The following is a 16,493-nucleotide window of genomic DNA, read 5'->3' as shown; positions in this document are numbered from 1 at the left end:
CCAGAGTAAATGATTTCTCCATTGTTGAGAGTAAAAACCAATTTGTCAGTAAATGAAGCAGATATGATTCGAAGGAAGCAGAAGGACACTGAGAAGTACAACTCATTGTGCCATTTCTGTTCGTGACTGCATTCATTGCAAAACAGTAACTATGGAGGCCACATTCCCATTCTGAAGTTTATACTAGAGCAAACTATTCCAGATTTTCTCTATCTTTGGCCCTTTATAGTTCAAAGTCCTTTCATTTTAACAACTTTATTGAGGTATAATTGATGCACCGTAAATAATATTATGCATACATAATGCAGTTATAAATAACATAATAATTATTATAATTATAAATAACTGGTATACCCTAAATTCATGTGCTCATATTTGAAGTATACAGTTTGTTTTGAGATGTGTACACCCATAAAACCATCATCACAATCAAGATAGTAACATACCATCAACCCCCAAATTTCTTTCTGACTTTCCCCACACTGATCTGCCCCTTCTCCACTCCAAACAACTCAAGTTTAAATTTAATCATTATTTTAATCAAAATCCCAATGAACTTGTATGATATATTGGAATACAATCTCTAAAAGGGCCTTTCTAATCAGCTATCCAATTCCCTGGAATTCATGAAGGTCACTCTTTAGAATCAAACCTATTTATTTCCTCAGGAGATTTAAGTCTTCAGGAATAATTTAATTTTTCTAAAAATCCCATGAGTTAAGGGTACAGCTAGGAAGGAAAAATAGTAGTCCCAGTTTGTGCAGTTAATTCCACCAATATTAATGTCTGCATCCCTCCTTCAGATCCCATTTGTGATGAAGAGGAAGGAATGGTTTCTACAGGTGGCACCGCTGTTCAGAGCATTGAACTTGTCCTCCCACCCCATGCAAACCATCATGGAAATACATTTGGTGGCCAAATTATGGCTTGGATGGAGAGTCTGGCTACTATTTCTGCAAGGTTCTTGGTTTTGACTTTTGGTGTGTGATGTTGTGTCCAGTGGGGAGAGATCAGAAAGGGTCTGAGTCCTGGTTATTGAGCTAGGAGAGAAGGAGAGGAGAGTGTTGCCATTTATTAAAATGAGAAAATAAGGGGCGCCTGGGTGGCGCAGTCGGTTAAGCGTCCGACTTCAGCCAGGTCACGATCTCGCGGTCCGTGAGTTCGAGCCCCGCGTCGGGCTCTGGGCTGATGGCTCAGAGCCTGGAGCCTGTTTCCGATTCTGTGTCTCCCTCTCTCTCTGCCCCTCCCCCGTTCATGCTCTGTCTCTCTCTGTCCCAAGAAAAATAAATAAACATTGAAAAAAAAATGAGAAAATAAGTCATTTTTCTGTTTACCTTAGGATTAATCTGTCCTTTTTTTTTCATTTTTTAAGTTTATTTATTTTGAGAGAGACAGAGAGAGAGACAGCATGAGCAAAGAATGGGCAGAGAGAGGGAGGGAGGGAGAGAGAGAGAGAGAATGAAAGAGAGGGAATCCCAAGCGGGCTCTGCATGTGGAGCTGGGTGTGGGGCTCCAACTCAACAAACCATGAGATTATGACCTGAGCTGAAACCAAGAGTCGGACACTTAACCTGCTGAGCCAATCAGGTGCCCCTAATCTGCCCTTTTGTTTAAAGGTGAATGTTTATGTTCTTGGCTCAAAAATAAAAATGAAATGACAGTTCTAGTACTTTATTCTGAATTGTAAATGTTGATCTTGTAACACTGTAGCTTCTTGTAATGATAGTTATGACATGGTGGATGCAGAATAGACATGGAAGACGACCTTTACACTTAAAAATACTCAAATTGCAAACTTTTTTAAAGACACTTTACAATTTGGTTTGACCTTTGAAGGTGCTGGTTAGAATCATTATGGCCAAAGGATTAACTGAAAAATAAGATAACAAAGAGAGGAACTTGAAAGAATACTTTTAAGTACTCCTCAGTTTCAAAAAAAGGTATTTTATTATTAATGGAACCATGTAGGCAGTTGAGCAGTTTTAAGGAACACTCTGTATTCGGAAAATGCATTTGAACAGGAATTGCCCTACTGACAATCTTGTAACCATGGAACATTGTTAAGATTTTATTTTCCCAAGATGAAAAGAATTTTATGATGAGTATGTCTATAATTGTGACCATAGTTAGAAACCTGTAGTAATCCTTCCTATAAGTTATGCGCAAATAAGAGAGCTTGTTTTTAAAATGAGATTGTCGTTCTCAATGGCAATAAAGAATTTGAACCTGTTCTTTTGTAAGGCTTACAATATAATTAACTGTGGCAGAATCTGTTCACATAGTGTTGGCACAATTCCTTTGAGTAATTGAATGACTACCGTGGGGATCTAAAATGTAGAAAATTACCAAAGTAACTTTCTGAGATTAAATATACTTTACAAAATTTCAAAATTTCACACACAAACACACACAAAATTGTAAAATGTGTACCTTGTAGCCTTTCAGGCTTTGTGTAGCAATCTAGGTAATTTTCCAATAGGGAAAAATATGAGTCTTTTGATATGTGAGTGAATTCAGTTGAAGCTAAGAAACTGGTGTGAATAGCACTAGCTGGTAGTTCCTTCACTGTGCTCCCCTCCAACCTGAGAGTTACAACTTCCTGTGATTGTGGCCATGAGCTGTCAGGATGAATAGAACCCTCAAATGAGGACAGAAGACCTTGGTTTGTTTTTCAGAGGGACTGAGATAGGGAACAGAACAAGAGCATGACTGTGACCACAAGAGCAGAAGCACCAAGCATCTCAGTAAAGACCCTCCAGCTCGGGGACATAGTATTTCCCAAAATGTTTGCAGGGATTGTACAGACCCACTCTCAACTTATGTAATCTAGTTACTTATTTCATTCTTACAAGAGTTAAAAGATGTTTATTTAGAAAACACACTGAGGGGCTCCTGGGTAGCTCAGTCAGTTAAGCGTCCAACTTCGACTCAGGTCGTGAACTCAGGGCTTGTGAGTTCAAGCTCCGAGTCGGGCTCTGTGCTGACAGCTCAGAGCCTGGAGCCTACTTCAGATTCTCTCTCTCCATCTCTCTCTGTTCCTCTCCTGCTCTCTCTCTCTCTCAAAATATAAACAAACAATTAAAAAACATTTAAAAAAAAGTATTTGTTGCATTTGTTACGCAAATTAGCAGTTCATGAAAATACTTTGAAGAGTGACCTCTTTCTCCTCTCTCTCTTCCCTTTGTTTCATCAGCCGCCTCTGTAGGGCACACCCCCTTCTAAAGTCCGTGGACATGTTTAAGTTTCGGGGACCATCTGCTGTTGGAGATCGTCTTGTTTTCAATGCCATTGTCAACAATACATTTCAGACCTGGTAAAGCATTTTTAGTGCTCTTAGCCTGCTGTGGACAAATTCAAACTTGCAAATGAATAAATTTTCTTATTTCAGTGTAGAGGTAAGTGTAGGGACTACTTTAAAATAACCAAGTTCCTTCTAATTTTTTTTTTTTTTTAACTTCACTCATCTTCAACATCTATAGACAACTCATTTTAACTCTGTTTTCTTCTTGGAGACTCTTTGCACTTAGTAAATTGTGATGAGTTGGTTTTTGTCTCATAATAAGGGTGACTTCCAGTTAACCCAGTACCATCTTGGTGTGTACCTGTCATAATTATTACTCTTTTTTTCACTCTCAGGAGAGTCCCAGTGACTTTATGGTCAGCTGACTCCTAATGAACCTGTTATTTATCACCATGAAGCCCGAACCACTTCCCAGTTATTTTTTTCTTGATATACAATGAAAAGATTTAATTGCCTTAAATCTTTTAAAATGTGAAAAAGAGTATGTTTCCTATCCAATTTTAGTGTTTGATGCTTTTTAATATGGAACTGTTAGGTTTAGGGGAGAAAACTTGACTTTGGCACTATTAACTCCCCCGTTCCCCATTATCAAAATATGTTCATGAAGGTATAGAAAGTCCTTCCTAACTGGCCTTTTTCCCACTTGGTGGGAAAGTGAAGTGGGAGTTCTCCCAGGGGCTTCTGCATCAGATTCATCACTCTGATGAAATGGATTTTAACAGTTGCATACATTTGCGATGACAAAAAGAAAAGCCCAGAGCCCTCATTCTTTTCCTCCCTCAGAAGCGGTGGTGGCTGCGTGGGCAGAGGAGGCCTGGCAGGCTCTGGTTCTCTGCCCACAACTCTGTGTCACCCTCTGCAGTGTTGAAGTGGGAGTGCGCGTGGAAGCCTTTGACTGTCAGGAGTGGTCTAAGGGCCAAGGCCGTCACATCAACAGTGCTTTTCTCATTTATAATGCTGTCAATGATAAGGAAGAAATGGTCACATTTCCCAGAATCAAACCCATATCAAAGGTCAGTTATCAGCACGTGAGTTCATTAATCAGACCACTTATTCTGGGGGAAGTGGTGGGTTATAGAGCTCTACCCAGAATCTCCCCACCCCAGCAACAACTTCCAAGGCTATTCCTCTTTAGATTTTTTTTCTTTTTTACATTATGAAGTAAAATGGACTTTTTCTCCCCCTGCCCACCCCCGATCACTCTCATCATTTGTTAGAATGATAGGGGCCCTGGAGACCTCACTTCTGTTCTGCTATGTGCGGCTGTGGGAAGAACATCATCTTCCGTGTCCTATTTCTGACTCTCTTCTCCCACTTCTTTACTCCAGCTCTCCATGGTTCTCTACATGCAATGGAACTGTATCTTCTCCCTATCTGAGAGGAGCCTTGCTGCCCACCCTCACCTTTTCTAAAAACTGTATAGTGAGATAGATGTATAATTCTGATAACAGAAATGATGACAGTCACCACTTTAAAAAAGGGGAAAAAAAACAGGCTGCAAAGGTTGTCTTTATCCATGCACTTGCCCTTTGTGGGTGTTGAGTATAGTTCACACAGAGACACCATGTGTGTTCCAACTAGCCCCTTCAACTGAATTCAGAGAGAGACACTTAAGGATTGTACCATTAAATTAGAAATGTATTGATTTTAATTTGTTTTTTATTAAAGGATGATTTTAGACGGTATCGTGGAGCTATTGCACGCAAGAGAATTCGCCTAGGCAGGTAAGGGATGTGGGCATAAGGATTTGAGGCTATGTTCTCTTATCTAACAAATTATACAGCAAAGGGCCCCTCTCTAGGTGTCTGTTCCCACATAATGTAACATGAGATGGTCTGATATTTTCTGACTGGAGGCTAACTGTGACAGATTTTTTTTTTCTTGATTGTTCCACTAGTAAAAGTAGCTTTTAAAACTGCTGATTTCAGTTCAAGAAAGTGTCATGGTGACTGTTGTGTGCCAAATGCAGGGAAGAAAACTTTATTATTATAACATTATTATAACATGTTAAGTAACATTTTAATTTTTTTCCAGAAAATATGTTACTTCCCACAAAGAAGAAGTGCCAGTTTGTGTACAATGGGACATAAGCAACCAGGTAACCGTTTTATGATTTGGAGCTTTTCGTGTAAAAAGGGAAAATGGTATCATTATAAACATGAAAGTTCCCATGTTTAACTGCTTCAGGTTGTGCCTATACAAGTTAGATGAAAAGGTAAATTATATCAACCAATCATCTCAAAATAAAACCAAACTATTAGTAAGTGGTTACCAACTAGTAGTTTCCGTGCCCTGTCTGAATTACATGTACAGTTTCCAAACTACAGACTCAGAATGATCTGCCATCAAATGCATTCAAGCAGCATGACACTGAGATACGGTGTCTCTCCATAATTTGTGCTGAAAAGACATGCCTTCCGGCTTGCATTTTTATAACACAACAACAAAGTATTAGTCATTTTAAAGTTTTTGCCCATAAATTATAAAAGGAGATCCAAGTTTACTGATTACATGTTGATTATAAGTCATACTGAAAGGTTATGTTGTCTTTGCCCAGGACACCAATTAAAATGATACTAATTTGCTAAGCATGCAGGCCTCATTTTATTTTGTCTGAATTCTGAATTAAGTGTTGAGACAAATTATGTTACTGACAGCTTGGTTCTGAGCTTAGCATTATCACTTTGGCTCTAACAGTTCCCGTTTTCTAAGCAGAAACTGTTTGATCACATATCTGTGGACCGAACTCTCAGCTTTTACGATATTTGTGTTTTAGGTATCCCTGAGTAATGCCAATGTGGAGGCTCTCAAAAATCTGGCAGCCAAGAGTGGCTGGGAGGTTACCAGTGCTGTGGAAAAGGTAGGAGGCATCCAGGTCTATGTACAACCTGCTGTCCATCACAAATGAAAGTTGTCATGCTGCTGGTGGTGGTTCTGCTTCTACTGCTGCTTTTAAGAAGGTAAAAAGTCTTTCTGGGAAGCTATTTCTAAGAGGCAGGTATCTTTCCAGGGCTGAATCTACCGCTCCGTGCCGGTTGATTTGTGGTCCTCCAGGCTGCCCCACACATTCCTGCCTCTGAACTTAGTTGTCATATTCCACTCCTCTCTCTTTCTCCTCTCCATCTGCCTCAGTCCAACCTGGTCTTCAAGACCAGGGCAAATGCTTTCTGCACAAAGCCAATTCCTATCATCCTGACTGAAGGAACTTCCCTGGAGGAACCCCCTTAGCAATTACTTTTTCAAAATTAATTTGTCAATTAATTATGCCCTGTCTTGTGACAGTGCTTCCACTGCTTCGTTGAATTGATGTTGATGTCTTACATAGTAATTTAACTTTTTACACATGGCCTTTTTCCCTATCAAGATTATGAACTTTTGAAGAAAGAAGCCTTGTCTTGACTTCTTTGTGTGTCTCTTAGCACCTTTTATACTATTTTGCAGGTCATCAAATTTAAGTAAACATATATAATTTGGATTCTAATTTTATCTCATTTCAGAAGTGGTTAGGAGACCCTTTGAAGCTGATGCCCACAAGTAGACTAGACTGTAAGGTCTCTGTAGGCATTTAGCTCACCGCTGTAGATGGTCCCAGAACATAGCAGTGCCGGGCACTCAGGACGGGCTCAGTAATGCCAGTTCTTTGTGCTCATATTTCAGTGTGTACTGTTGTTCAGCATCAGTGAAGCAGCAGCACCTACCAGAGGGGTGACCATATTCCTGGTTGTCCATCATAATTGGTGATTGTTCCATCATCATCTGATGTCTTGTCATAAATATTGATAATGCCTCAGTGCCCAGTTTGGGCAATAAATTATATGGTCACTTACCCTAAAATTGAAGGAAACTGAGATGCTACTTTACTGATTGTTTTCACCTTGACCTTTGGTCAGTGTTTTGTTCTGGTTTGTTGGCTTTTAGTGTGTTATTATCTTTTCTTCTGAATCCTATCAGGGTCTCTCTTACCCTGTTTGGATCCAGTTAGGTTTCCATGTATACCAAATTCAGTGATGCAGAAACATAGGTTAAACGTAATAAAATGATCTTCTTCTCTTTATCCCACATAAAAGATGCTTCAAGGCTTTGTTTTCTTTTACTAACATGCAGTCTGTTTCTTGCATCATTGCTGGCATCTAAGCAGTGTTGGAAAGGGCAGACTTGTGTCTGGAATGAAGGAAGAGCGCACATTTTGTGAAATCGTATAATATATAAAAACTTGAGTTCTTTGGGAGTTTGGGGCCAGAAATAAATCTAAAGTAATAAATGGTGTATTGGCTCATATCTAAGGAGAGCCACCAATAATTAATTCTTAATTTTTGTGTGGATACTTTAGAAGATATTATATAATTAAAGCAACATTCTTATGTCATTTCTGTTGAATTTGAAGCCCTCCAATTCTTTAGATTGTATTTATGATAAAAATTTGATTTTTTTTTCCTTTCTGAGTTACCCTCCTCTTCTCTCTTACTTTTTAAAGTGTTTGTATCCTTTTAATTTTAAAATACAGCCCTCTTACTTTTTTCTGTCACCTTTTAGTTGAATAATTCTTCCAATTATGTGTTAGGAGTCATATTTATTTCAGGGCTTAAAGTCTATACTTATTTTTGATACAAATTAGTTAAATGGAAAAAGTAAGATTTTTGATATCTGTAATTGGGCAGTACTTATTCTTTAACTCATATTTCATTTTTATGTATGATCGTGGAATTAATCATAGTATAGTAATACAAGGAGCAAAATGTGTACTCTCACCTGAAAGGAGCTTGTAGTTGCAGTCTATTTGGGTAACATCACACATACACATGGAACAGCTGAAGAGTAACTTTAAGGTGGTTTATAAACAAGTGAGAGATTATAATATTTAAATCATAAAGGTCAGCTCTTAGGCACTTCAACAAAGTAAAGCAAGACAGTTATTTACAGAGGACTTTGGAGAGGGGGTGATTCTTTTCTCCTTGAAGATAGTGTAAGTAGATTGCTGGAGGGTGAAGGGGGCTCTCTAGGCAATGAGGAGTTTGATTCCAGTCATCGTGGTAGAAATCAGCATGGGTAGGAGACTGACCTGACGGGAGTAGCCTTTTATTTAGGGGGCAGCTGAGAGTGTACTGGAAAGGCTGTAATGAAAGCCAGAATGGCAAGGACTACTTGGCAACCTTTACGCAGAACAAAGCCGAGTACAGGAAACAGACCAGAGGAGCTATTCTGACTGAATCTGGGGAGAGTCTGGGTCTCACAGCTCCCCCTGACCAGTTCTCCTCCCCTTCGCCCCTGGGGGTTCCCAGGGAAGGTCAGGTCACTTCCTCTCACCACGGAGGCCTCTGTAAAAACCAGTTTTGTTCTCCTTTCCACAATGTTGTCTCCGTAGCATATTGGTCAACAGATAGTATAAAATTCTAAAATTATACTCTTTTCCTCTTGTGCTGTTTGTATAAGATATCCAAATCCATTAAGCGGAATCTTATTAGAATGAAAAAGCAATATCATTATAAAATGTTAGCAATTTTGAGCTTATTTACTTTCAGCTTTGTTTCATAGAATAAAATTCGCCAGACGTCAAGTGATAAAATGTTTGAGTTGGTTCCAGATGGAATTTAACCTGTACTCTTCTGAGCATGAAAGAGAACATGTTTTCTTGAAGAGTTGGTCTTAGAGAATTTTTTCACTAAGCAGAAGTTGGCTTTTCTAAAATACTAGGGTTTAAAGAGATCAACATCAACAGCTGCCTTTACTCGTCTGCTCTGTCTACATCAGTGTCATGGGTTCCCACAGCACAGGAGTGAGCAGGACTTCCTGCTCCCTTCATCTTCTGGGAGAAGGATCAAAATATCATTCCCTCATCTGATAATGTACTCAGCACTGGATAAGCGTAGCAAGCTGTGTGAGGCAGTTTCATGGTGGCTATTCAGCTTGGTGTTTGCCTTGGCTCCAGGATAGAAAGCAGCAGTATGTGTCTCTGACCTGGGGAGCAGCTTCCTGAAAAAGTACTGTGATCGTTTCCTAGGGCTCCTGTAACAGTACCACAGAATGGGTGGCCTAAACAACAGAAATGTATTGTCTCGCAGTTATGGAAGCTGGAAGTTTGAGTTCAAGGTGCTGGCAGGATTAATTCCTTCTGAAGAAGTGAGAAAGAATCTGTTCCACGCCTCTCTTCTAGCTTCTGGTGGTTTGCTGGCAATCTTTGGTGTTCCTTGGCTTGTAAATGTGTCACCTGATTTCTGCCTTCATCTTCATATGGCATTCTCCCAGTGTGCATGTCTGCATCCAAAATTCCCCTTTTTATAAGAACATCAGTCATTATTGGATTAGGGGCCATCCTACTGCAGTATAACCTCATCTTAACTAATTATATCTTCAATGACCCTGTTTCCAAATAAGGTCACATTCTAAAGTACTGGGAGAATTTTAACATAGGAATTTGAGGAGACACAATTCAACCCTTGGCAAGTGCTTAGCCCAATATTACATCCTTTTCCATACTGCTTCCATTGGTGTAGACTATGGCTGCCCCAAGATCTGATTCTGACAGAAGGTGAGGAATTTACCCTGGCCACCTACCCTTGCCCCCTCTGAGACTATAGAACCCAGAAACCTGGCTTAGAGCCACATGGCCACCAAGTTTTGATAAGATGACTTCCTTCTGGATTTACACCAGGGAACCTCCTTTTACTTCCTCTGTATGGGGAGCGAAGTTAGGCATGGCCATTTTGGGGTGAGTCTCAGCCCCCCACTGGAACTGCATTCATGGCTTTCTGTTTCACTTGTCTATGGCCCAGGCCATGTCCTCCTCTGTGGGCTTGATTTAAAGATGGTCTTTGCACAAAGGTTAACTAACTGGAGAGTTAACATGTGTAAACAAATTGATACTCCCTTTCTTTCTAATCTGCTTTTAGTCTGTTTCTTACTTCTTCATTCTCTTGAAGATATTTATGTTTAAATAAAGGTTTTCTCCCTCACAGCCTGACTTGTCCATCTGCTTGATTCTTGCAGTGAAGTCTTAACCCTCTGTTTGTTTGTCTTCTCACAGCTTGTTGCCATGGGGATGATTATAAGATGGCACATTTCAACACCAACTTCAAAGCACCCTGAAAGAGATGGAGAAAATGGGCAGGATAGAAATGTGCTTTTAGCTGAGCACATATCTCTGATTATTATCGAAAGTGCAATGGCAGGAGAGTTTGGAGTAATAGGGGATATGTATTGTTTTAAGTATGTGTCAAATGGCTCCCCAAGACAGGCCTCCTCTTATCTAAGGCATAACAACGTTAGAAACCCAGGAATTGGCTCTCAGGAGGATGAGCCCTTGTGATTCACAATTGAAAGAATGGTTTGTGCTGAAGAAGCATGGTGCTTTCAACCCTTTGCAAGGTTGAGTTGGTTCTAGAAGTGGTGGCCTGCTTTCTGGGTCCCGTTGGCATGCCTGACAACCTGGGAAAGTGTCTAAGGTGTCTGAAGGGAGATGAAACACTGAGTTGCCTATCAGCCTGGTGATATTTTCTGTCGTTATTTGAGTCAGGGAAATATCTCAAAGAGATAAAAAGAGAAATGCTTACATTCTTTATTTTTCTAGAGAAGACTGTGGCACAATAATTAACCTATGTCACATACTGTTTAAAGGACACAGAAGATATCACCGTGATCCATGCTCCAGACATCCAAGTATTTGAAGGGAAATTGCCATCATTTGGCTTCATTGTTATTCAGGTGCCAAGATGCCTTAGCCAGCACAATCAGCCTGTGACTGTGTGTGGTTTTTAAAGTGAAAACATCCATTTTTATTTTGTAATTTATTTTTTCTTGTTATTATATTTTAGATAAAAATATATACCCTGGAAGAGCATGACCTTTTATCTGTTTGGGTTGAAAAGCATGTGGAAAGACCAGCACACTTGACTTACCATCTCCTGTCTGACTTTACCAAGAGACCTTTGTGGGACCCTCATTTCGTGTAAGAATACATTTAAAGTATTTTCTTAAGCAACCCTGACTTCATGTAAAAGATGACCTCCATGTTGCAGTCCATCTCCATTGCCCAGTGTATGACCCACTGCTTATTAATTAAAGAGTATGTTTTAAAACTTGCCCTGCACAGAAAACTGCATCAAGTGCTACTGAGAGACGTAAAAACAAAAATTTTCTTAATACTTCGTTTAGCATTTATATTGAGTTAATGTGCTTTACCCACATCTGTTGTACTCCTCCCAAAAAACTCTTCAAGTTTGATATTATTCCCACTCAACGAGAGAGGTTCTGAGACTTGCCAAGACTGCACAGGCAGGAAAGCAACAGAACCCAAATTGGAACCCAGATCCATCAGGCTTTGAATTCCACACGCTTGCACACAGCTTCAGTGTACTTGAGAAAGTGATTACCTAATTGTCTTCCCACTTTCCACTCTGGATATTTAATTAGCGGTTCCTTCTTTTTCTGTGAAGCAGCACTCCCTGGTGAGAAGCTGAGACGAAGCTGTGTGAGTAACTGAAGTCAAAGGCATTCCTGCCAACTTTTCCTGTCTGATCAGGGCCCACTGTCAGCCTCAGTCTCTTCCTTCTGTTACTTTCTGTCTCCTGCATCCCAATCCGGCCTCTTCCATTCTTGCTCCTTTCCTGGATTGCAAGGCACCTGCACTGACTGGGTCTGATTACACTCAGGCCACACCCCCTCCTCCAAGAAGTTCCAGCTCCTGGGGCTACATATAGCACTCTAGGGCCTCACTGGGCATCTTGCTGAAAGGGAAGGATTGGTGAGATGGGCTTCCTATTTATTAAACGTTACCATTTACTTCCTAATCTTGATGAAGTAGAAGCTCATTTTTAAAATGACTAAACCTTGGGGGCACTGGGGTGGCTCAGTCAGCTAAGCATCTGACTTTGGCTCAGGTCATGATTTCAGGGTTCATGAGTTCGAGCCCCACATTAAGCTCTCTGCTCTCAGCACAGAGCCTGCTTCGGATCCTCTGTTCCCTTCTCTTTCTGCCCCTCCCCAACTTGTTCTCTCTCTCTCTCTCTCTCAAAAACAAAGAAGACATTTAAAAATAAAATAAAATGGCTAAACCTGGGACACCTGGATGGCTCATTTGGTTAAATGTCCAGCTCTTGATCTTGGCTCAGGTCATGATCTCATGATTCTTGGGTTCAAGCCCCACATTGGGCTCTGCACTGACAGCATGGAACCTGCTTGGGATTCTCTCTCTCTCTTTCTCTCTCTCTGCTCCTCCCCTGCTTGCTCTCTCGCTCCCAAAAATAAATTAAACTTTAAAATAAAATAAAATGCCTAAACCTGATTATGATTAATACCATGTAAGAGGCAATGTAGTATCACTAAAGTGAAACACCTTTGGGGTCATGTGTTACATTTGCATAGATGCCAGAATAATACTTCATGGTTAATGCTATCATGATAAAACATTCTGAGAGAAGAGGAAATATTTCATGATTTTCTTGCATCAATATTTGTAGATATTCTGTAGGTACAAAGCTTTTATCAAGAACAATGCCTAAATTTTGGTGTTACTATTTCCTATGTCACCTGACATTCCAGCCAAACTGAACTCGAATGAAGGGAGGAATGAATGAATGAATGCTTACTTGTCTTGTGTACCTACTGTGATTCAGGCCAGGTGTTTTCATTTAATCCTCACAATAACCCCATAGGTATGGGGTTTTAATTTTACAAATGAAAAAAACAAAGTGACTTACCTAACATAACATTGATATGAAGTGTGTGTATGGGATTCAAAGACAAAGATGTTTGGCTCTGAACTTAGTACTCTTTCCAGTGTACCATATTCATTTACCTGAGTCCTTCCTTGACATCCAAACAATTCACTAGTCTTCAAATACTGTTACCTGATTCTAGAGAAAAATTATTTTGTGTTAAACAACCATAAATGCTGTTCTCTGAAGTGTTGAGGGCAGTGACTGGGCACCCACCAGTCTCTCCATCACACGCATAATTATTCCTGCTGACCAAACAGCTTTCTAAAGACAGACTTTGAGAAATAATGCTGGCTTTGGCAGGATAGTTATGTGAGCAGAAGAGTGAATGTGGACCTCAGTAATGAAGTTTTACAAATAAACAAAAGAAGCGAATGCCTTATTCAAGCAGGTAGAAAAGTGTGGCCTTTCTTTCACTGTTGTATTTACGTAGGTCCTGTGAAGTCATAAACTGGGTGAGTGAAGGTGATCAGATATATTATATCACTTGTCCTATAGTGAACGGTGACAAACCCAAAGATTTGGTAGTACTTGTATCACGAAGAAGGCCTCTCAAAGATGGGTGAGTATATGCAATTCAAATGCCGTATTGTTTTATAGAAGAGGGTAAACTGAAAAAGTTGATAAGAAGGCAATATAGGCATTTCTGATCTTGAATGATGTGCATCTGAATTTTTTCTAGATGGACCTTTAGTTATCATTTAAAAATATCATCTATTAAATGCTGCCTGTGTGCAAAGCACCATGCAAGATTCCTAAAGCAGTTCCTTTCCTTTTGCTGTATGCACATATAAAATTGGTATTTAGCAAACCTTGGGAACCTTCCATTATCAGTAAGAATGCAATGTGACTACCAAATAAAACATTAGGAATAGGTTTAGAATTTACAAAGGCTCAATTGTGCTAGACATCCAAAATGTCTGGCTGCTAGGTAGGGCTGTTGATCGGAGTGTTTGTCCATGACTTCTCTGTGGGCATTGGACTTTTCATGGCACAATGTCTGTGTTCTAAAGAGAAGTGTCCTAAGAGTCAGTGTTCAAATAAATAAGAAGAGGAAGCTTCCAGGACAGTTAAAGTCCACACCTGGAACTGGCCAGCATGATTTCCAATGTGAAAGCTGGCCTATAAGAATAATCGAACATGTGTGAATATTATTAATGCACACGGATGTTCAGTATAGTACCATTTATTATGGAAAAAGAAATGGACATAAACTGAGGGTCCATCTTATAAATTATGGTAGAGCCATATTGCAGAGTACTATGCCATCATTTTTTTAAATGTTTATTTTGGAGAGACCAGAGCATAAGTGGGGGAGGGGCAGAGAGGGAGACAGAGGAGCCCAGGGGTAGAGAGAGAGGGAGACAGGGTATCCAAAACAGGCTGCAGACTCTGAGCTGTCAGCACAGAGTGCAATGCAGGGCTGGAACTCTGGAAGGGCGAGTTCATGACCTGAGCCAAAGTCACTTGTTCAACCAACGGAGCCACCCAGGCATCCTGCCATCATTAAAAAAAATGAAGTAGCTATAGAGGTGCTGATACAGAAATACCGCCAAAGATTTATTGTTAGGTGAAAAATCAAACTATAGACCGATATTTATTAAATGATAATATTTATGCAAAAATCTATATTTGCATTTGCTTACATCAATGTTATATATTTATAAAAAGGTCCGGAAGGCTACAGAGCAAAATATTAACAGTGGTCATCTCCAGGATGAGAATGGACTGTGGCTAGGGTGGACTGAGGAAGACTGTTTTCTAGTCTATAAGGTTCTCTGTTGTGTGAAGTTTCTTTAAATCAATGGGTTTTGTTTTGTTTTGTTTTTTAATTAAAAAAGGAGAAGAGCCTGAAATTACAACTCATTAGGGCATACATAATAAAGCACGCTTGGAAGTTGATTCCACTTTGTAGAGTTACGCAAAGTATTAAAGTAATTCTTACACAGGCAGAAAACACCTGTGGCCCTTATTACCTTTCCTACACTTGAATGTAGATCCCTCATCTAGAAGATCTGGGTCTGTATAGTTTCACTTTTACCTAAGTAAATAAGGTTAATTAACTCTAGAAATTTATTTTCTAACAATTGTTTTAATCTCTCACAATAACTTAGAAAACGTCCTTTCATTTTTCAGTAGCACTTACACGGTAGCAGTGAAATCGGTTCTTCTGCCTTCAGTCCCCCCTTGTCCACACTACATCAGAAGTGAAATCATATGTGCTGGATTTCTCATCCGTGCTATTGACAGCAGCTCCTGTACCGTAAGTTTGATGGAACATCTGCACATGAATTTCCTTCTGCAGATACAGAGAGAAGGCTTTTACCCACATTCCCTAATTAATTGAAATTCTGTCATGTGTCCACATCAGGGGAATCCTGAGGTCATCCTTGTAGATCATTCCAGAAAGTCCCCAGAAGATTAGGGTCATAGCCTTCCCTATACCAACAAGATTCAGATCACCGGTGAAAGAAGCTCCAAGTCAATAAATAATTAAAATAATGTATTTTCTTTTTGAAACAGGTATCCTACTTCAACCAGATTTCTGCTAGCATCTCTCCTTACTTTGCCGGAAATCTTGGTGGCTGGTCAAAATCCATAGAAGAGACAGCAGCCTCTTGTATAAAATTCATAGAGAATGCTACTGATGGTGGGTTGATAAACACATTTTAAATGGTAAACTGTCACTTACTTCCAGTTTTATTTACCACTCTCAATTCCACGTACCCTTAGCCCTGACACTTTGGCAAGCTTTGGGGCCACAAAGTAATTTAATATTGGCTGAAGCAAAATGCAGTTAGGAAGGGGTTAAAAAATAAAATTCATCTCAGGTCAAACACCAGTGATTTGGATAGCATTATTTAAAGAGCTTTAAAACTGTTTTATATTGTCTGTGGCTCTGCTTCCTTCCAGGGACACAGGCAGTGGAAATTGCCCATATTCAATTTTGTGTGTCCTGTAAAATGGTACAAATATGGTTTAAAATGATCATAAGCATGTTTAGGCTACGGAGATGAAACATGTGTTCTGTTTAAAATTGTACAAAATTTTACAAAATAAAAAATGATAAGTTGGCTAGGTGATTAATACTGTGGGATTGTTCCATATATGGCGGATATCTGTATGTCAGGAGCAACTGACAAGATGTATTACATAGTTTAGAGCTTTAAATTAGGAAGACATTAAAACATAATGGAATCCAATCAATTTTAGTAATAGAAACTACTTTACTAGTGTCATTTAACATATATTCAAGGTGGCTGGCCAATTTAGTATCTATTGCTATATATACACACAGAAAAGTACCTGCACAATGTGATGTCGCAGAGAAAGAATATTAACTGAGCTCTTCTTTCATAACCATTACATTAGCACTTTATTCCCTAGACTTCAGCATTCATTATTCTACTCTGTGATTTGTCTTAACCCCTAAGACAAACCAGCATATGTCAAGTTAGCCTCCTCTACAAGACAGCATTTAA

General features: G+C 39.6%; 1 protein-coding gene across 1 annotated transcript in view; it reads left to right on the top strand.

The window, feature by feature from the left end:
- Positions 1-15,684, top strand: part of ACOT12 (acyl-CoA thioesterase 12) — a 48,670-nt gene extending 32,986 nt beyond the window's left edge. Inside the window, exons 6-15 of the mRNA XM_047088572.1 lie at positions 804-960; positions 3,194-3,313; positions 4,164-4,314; positions 4,970-5,025; positions 5,336-5,399; positions 6,078-6,161; positions 11,110-11,243; positions 13,445-13,573; positions 15,148-15,274; positions 15,535-15,684. Of these exons, the coding sequence (XP_046944528.1) occupies positions 804-960; positions 3,194-3,313; positions 4,164-4,314; positions 4,970-5,025; positions 5,336-5,399; positions 6,078-6,161; positions 11,110-11,243; positions 13,445-13,573; positions 15,148-15,274; positions 15,535-15,684 (1,172 nt within the window). The remainder of the gene's footprint in view (positions 1-803; positions 961-3,193; positions 3,314-4,163; positions 4,315-4,969; positions 5,026-5,335; positions 5,400-6,077; positions 6,162-11,109; positions 11,244-13,444; positions 13,574-15,147; positions 15,275-15,534) is intronic.
- Positions 15,685-16,493: the final 809 nt, after the last annotated feature.

Source organism: Lynx rufus, unplaced genomic scaffold (genome assembly GCF_022079265.1).
Source record: "Lynx rufus isolate CCGP_SWC_20201006 ecotype Redwood Valley unplaced genomic scaffold, mLynRuf1.p SCAF_1, whole genome shotgun sequence".
Lineage (NCBI taxonomy): Eukaryota > Metazoa > Chordata > Mammalia > Carnivora > Felidae > Lynx > Lynx rufus.
The sequence above is the reverse complement of the archived record's forward strand: the minus strand, read 5'-3'. Positions and strand labels throughout refer to the sequence as shown.